This window comes from Entelurus aequoreus, linkage group LG06, assembly GCF_033978785.1.
Source record: "Entelurus aequoreus isolate RoL-2023_Sb linkage group LG06, RoL_Eaeq_v1.1, whole genome shotgun sequence".
Taxonomy (NCBI): Eukaryota; Metazoa; Chordata; class Actinopteri; order Syngnathiformes; family Syngnathidae; genus Entelurus; species Entelurus aequoreus.
This window is the reverse complement of record NC_084736.1, coordinates 85,626,737-85,631,736: the sequence shown is the minus strand read 5'-3', so window position 1 is coordinate 85,631,736 and position 5,000 is coordinate 85,626,737. Positions and strand designations below refer to the sequence as shown.

General features: G+C 36.8%; 1 protein-coding gene across 2 annotated transcripts in view; it reads right to left on the bottom strand.

The window, feature by feature from the left end:
* The window catches only part of chmp7 (charged multivesicular body protein 7), a 16,508-nt gene that overhangs the window by 4,740 nt on the left and 6,768 nt on the right, over positions 1-5,000 (bottom strand). Inside the window, exons 3-4 of one of the 2 annotated variants that reach the window (XM_062051727.1) lie at positions 3,171-3,353; positions 2,979-3,112 (exon numbers count right to left, since the gene is read on the bottom strand). In XM_062051727.1, coding sequence (XP_061907711.1) covers positions 2,979-3,112; positions 3,171-3,353 — 317 coding nt within the window. Of the gene's footprint in view, positions 1-2,978; positions 3,113-3,170; positions 3,357-5,000 lie in introns of both variants that reach the window. The other variant, XM_062051726.1, reaches the window with a different exon arrangement.

Here is a 5,000-nt window from a genome sequence, read left to right as displayed (position 1 = left end):
CTTCTTTTCCATAGCCCAAGTCAGACGCTTCTAGACATTTTACAGCACTACATGCTTCCATCTGTTGAAAAGCTCTATGTTTGATTTTGTTTTGCTGTTATGAATCTTTTTTTTTTATACTTGGTCTGAAGAAATATTCTAATTTTTTGAGATATGATTTTTGAGTTTTCTTAAGCTGTATGCCATAATCAGCAATATTAAAATAATAAAAGGCTTGCAATATTTCAGTTGATGTGTATTGAATCCAGAATGTATGACATTGTTGTTTTTTTTAATTGCAATACAGAAAATAAAGAACTTTATCACAATATTCTAATTTTCTGAGACAGTCCTGTACACTATGTACATGACTATGCACATGTTGACTCCAAGAGTGTGCAAAACACAATGAGAAAATATATATACACTATAACCACATATAAATATATATACACTATAACCACATATAAATATATATACACTATAACCACATATAAATATATATACACTATAACCACATATAAATATATACCGTATTTCCTTGAATTGGCGCCGGGAATATAGTATTCGCCTGCCTAGAATTACAGCCGGGTCAAACTCGTTTCGCAAAATAATTAGCGCATGCTTGGCACTTCCACCGGGTCAAATATGAGTCATTAAATGACTCCCGCCTCCAGGTGGTAGAGGGCGCTAGTGATCCTTCTTGCGACTACCAGTACTGCAGGAGACAGGTACTGCAGAAGAAGACAACAAGCAGCAAGCATGCAGCAATTGTTTGCTTGCACTTTTAACATGGAGGATTACATATCTAAAATAAAACCGTTTTCTAAACTGGACTTTCAATCGAAGCAGGAGGTAATAATTAAAGGAATATCTCCAGAGACTTTTAAAATTGAAGAAAGATGAGAAAGACTGCCTTTGATCAGAAGCAGCTGCACATGGACCCATCTACAAGTAAAGGTAAGATCATAATAACGTTTTTTTTATTAAATGTGTTTTTAATGATAAGGTATGCGCCGGAGTGAGAAGAGGTTTTAAAATAATTAGAGCATGCTTGCTCATTCCGCATGGTTTTGGTAACCGCAGGAGTGAGAAGAGGTTTTAAATTAATTAGCGCCCCTGCGGCTATTCAAGGAAATACGGTATACATTATAACCACATATAAATATATATACACTATAACCACATATAAATATATATACATTATAACCACATATAAATATATATACACTATAACCACATATAAATATATATACATTATAACTACATATAAATATATATACACTATAACCACATATAAATATATATAGACTATAACCACATATAAATATATATACACTATAACCACATATAAATATATACACACTATAACCACATATAAATATATATACATTATAACCACATATAAATATATATACACTATAACCACATATAAATATATATACACTATAACCACATACAAATATATATACACTTTAACCACATATAAATATATATACACTATAACCACATACAAATATATATACACTATAACCACATATAAATATATATACACTATAACCACATATAAATATATACACACTATAACCACATATAAATATATATACACTATAACCACATATAAATAAACATACACTATAACCACATATAAATATATACACACTATAACCACATATAAATATATATAGACTATAACCACATATAAATATATATACACTATAAGCACATATAAATATATATACACTATAACCACATATAAATATATATACACTATAAGCACATTTAAATATATATACACTATAACCACATATAAATATATATACACTATAACCACATATAAATATATATACACTATAAGCACATATAAATATATATAAACCACATATAAATATATATATACACTATAATAATAATAATAATAATATGACGTCTAACCATGAGTACGTCCCAAAAAAGAAACCTATCAGAATAAAAAAAGGCATACATTTTGCAAGGACATTCTTTTGTCCCTCGATAATAAAGTTCTCCTACCTCTGCCCTAATAACATGCAAATAGTCCCACTAATGGCCGTGAGTACATTTTGGACTACTCAGTGGCCTAGTGGTTAGAGTGAAGTGAAGTGAAGTGAATTTTATTTATATAGCGCTTTTCTCTAGTGACTCAAAGCGCTTTACATAGTGAACCCAATATCTAAGTTACATTTAAACCAGTGTGGGTGGCACTGGGAGCAGGTGGGTAAAGTGCCTTGCCCAAGGACACAACGGCAGTAACTAGGATGGCGGAAGCGGGGATCGAACCTGGAACCCTCAAGTTGCTGGCACGGCCGCTCTACCAACCGAGCTATACCACCCATCTCAGTGTCCACCCTGAGATGGGTAATAATAGTTGTGTCAGTGGCCTAGTGGTTAGAGTGTCCACCCTGAGATGGGTAATAATAGTTGTGTCAGTGGCCTAGTGGTTAGAGTGTCCACCCTGAGATGGGTAATAATAGTTGTGTCAGTGGCCTAGTGGTTAGAGTGTCCACCCTGAGATGGGTAATAATAGTTGTGTCAGTGGCCTAGTGGTTAGAGTGTCCACCCTGAGATGGGTAGGTTGTGAGTTCAAACCCCGGCCGAGTCATACCAAAGACTATAAAAATGGGAGTCATTACCTCCCTGCTTGGCACTCAGCATCAAGGCTTGGAATTGGGGGTTACATCACCAAAAATGATTCCCGGGCGCGGCCGCCGCTGCTGCCCACTGCTCCCCTCACCTCCCAGGGGGTGATCAAGGGTGATGGGTCAAAGGCAGAGAATCATTTGGCCACACCTCATGTGTGTGTGACTATCATTGCTACTTGAACTTAACTTTGGATGACATCACAGCAAATGAGTTTTGTGTGCAGAAGTCATATTCCTTCTTTTCAATATGTCATCCCTCATTTATGAAAACTGTTGAAAATACAATGAATGGACTTTACAGATTTGAAAATGCAATGTAAGAGTTATTAGTTGACGTACTTGTCAGCCTCCAGGCTCAGTTTGTCCAGCCTCTCCTCCAGCACCTTCTCACTACGCTGCAACTGGTAGACGCCAATCTCTAAATGGTTGACTGTGGAGACACGACCTTGTCCTGCTTGGCAGAACTTAACAATCTGTAAAGAAGACACAAGGGTAAGCTGGGAGATTCTGGATGCCTCCAATGACATTTACCTTCTCCCCCTGGTGTAAGGAGACCAGGACTTGTTTGTCCCTCTGCAGCTGCAGCAGAGCCATGCACAGAGTGCTTTCATCAGCACACACGCTGGAGGTGAGAGTACACAACTCTTGAAATGACAAGATAGAGCAGCTTGCATATTCACTGCTCCAGAACATCTCCAGTACTTCAGCTGCTTTCTCCTGGAAGGAACAGCACACTTAGGGAAGAAGCAATGTGACGTTCCAAACATTCAGCAGGCATGGGATTTGAACTTCATGAAAAAGACTGAAAATAAGTTGAGGGTCCCCAGCCAGGTCCAGGGTGGAGGGACAAGGCCCACCCCCCACCCCCCACCCCCCCAGCTCCTGCTTTTTCAGCAATTGAACATGCAAAAATTAGCATTAAAAAAGCACCATTTAAAGATGTTTTAGTGTTTAAAGAATTGAACAATTATCAACAGAGTTTACATAAATACACACCCTGTTCAAATGAATCACAATGTCTGTTTCAGTCACTATGTTATTTAGTCACTACAGTAATGTGTTCACATCCACAGGAACCACATGGGTTAGCCTACTCTATACACTATTTACAGCCTTAATAGTGTTCACTTCACAGCCACAGATGGTTCATCTAGTTATTTACATTATTTACACTTTACGTTGTCTGTTTCAGTCACTGTTATTTAGTCACTACAGTAATGTGTTCATATCCACAGGAACCACATGGGTTAGCCTACTCTATACAGTATTTACAGCCTTAATAGTGTTCACTTCACAGCCACAGATGGTTCATCTAGTTAGTTACATTATTTACACTTTACGTTGTCTGTTTCAGTCACTATGTTATTTAGTCACCACAGTAATTACAACTTGTGTTCACATCCACAGGAACCACATGGGTTAGCCTACTCTATACAGTATTTACAGCCTTAATAGTGTTCACTTCACAGCCACAGATGGTTCATCTAGTTATTTACATTATTTACACTTTACGTTGTCTGTTTCAGTCACTATGTTATTTAGTCACTACAGTAATGTGTTCACATCCACAGGAACCACATGGGTTAGCCTACTCTATACAGTATTTACAACCTATAGTGTTCACTTCACAGCCACAGATGGTTCATCTAGTTAGTTACATTATTTACACATGACTTTGGTTCATTCACACATTATTTGGCATTATAGCTTTGATGGCTCTGACATGAGCCTTCCTGGCAAATTTCTGAGCAGCTTGCATTTTCCTTTTTGTTTCTGCTTTAGTGGATTCTGCCTTGGGTTTTATAGCCAATTTCTGTCTCTTCGACTCCCTCTCCACTTCTAAATGCTCCAAATGCATAAAGTACAAACAATGTTTATTCTATTAGCTAACTTCCTTTATCTGAATAGCCATTTGTGATTTACAGCATGAAATAACAAATATCTTGCAGTCTTGTTGTTTGTTTCAAAATGATTCAACTATTCAATGTCAAAATACAAAGAGTAGAAACAATGGACAAAATGTCAGCCACTGTCTTGTTGTAAAACACCAATAAAGATGAAAAGTAGCATTTAGACAGGCTATACGTAGCAAAAGTCATCTCATGTCTGCCACAATCATGTGTGTTCTTAAATGTGTATTCCACCTCTTCTATGTCGAGAGCAGTTTTGATTTGGGCTTACAGGATAAACAACTAAAATGAATGTTTTGGGCATTGTTTTATCCAGACGCATACATTTGTCCAAATGTGGCCAAGTAGACACATCGTGGCTTTCCTGGACTTTGTCTACATCGTTTGTTAATTTGTTGTGACCTGGTTGTTAAAGTTAAGAAGTTTTGTGATTTGAAACTGTGAGGTCAGC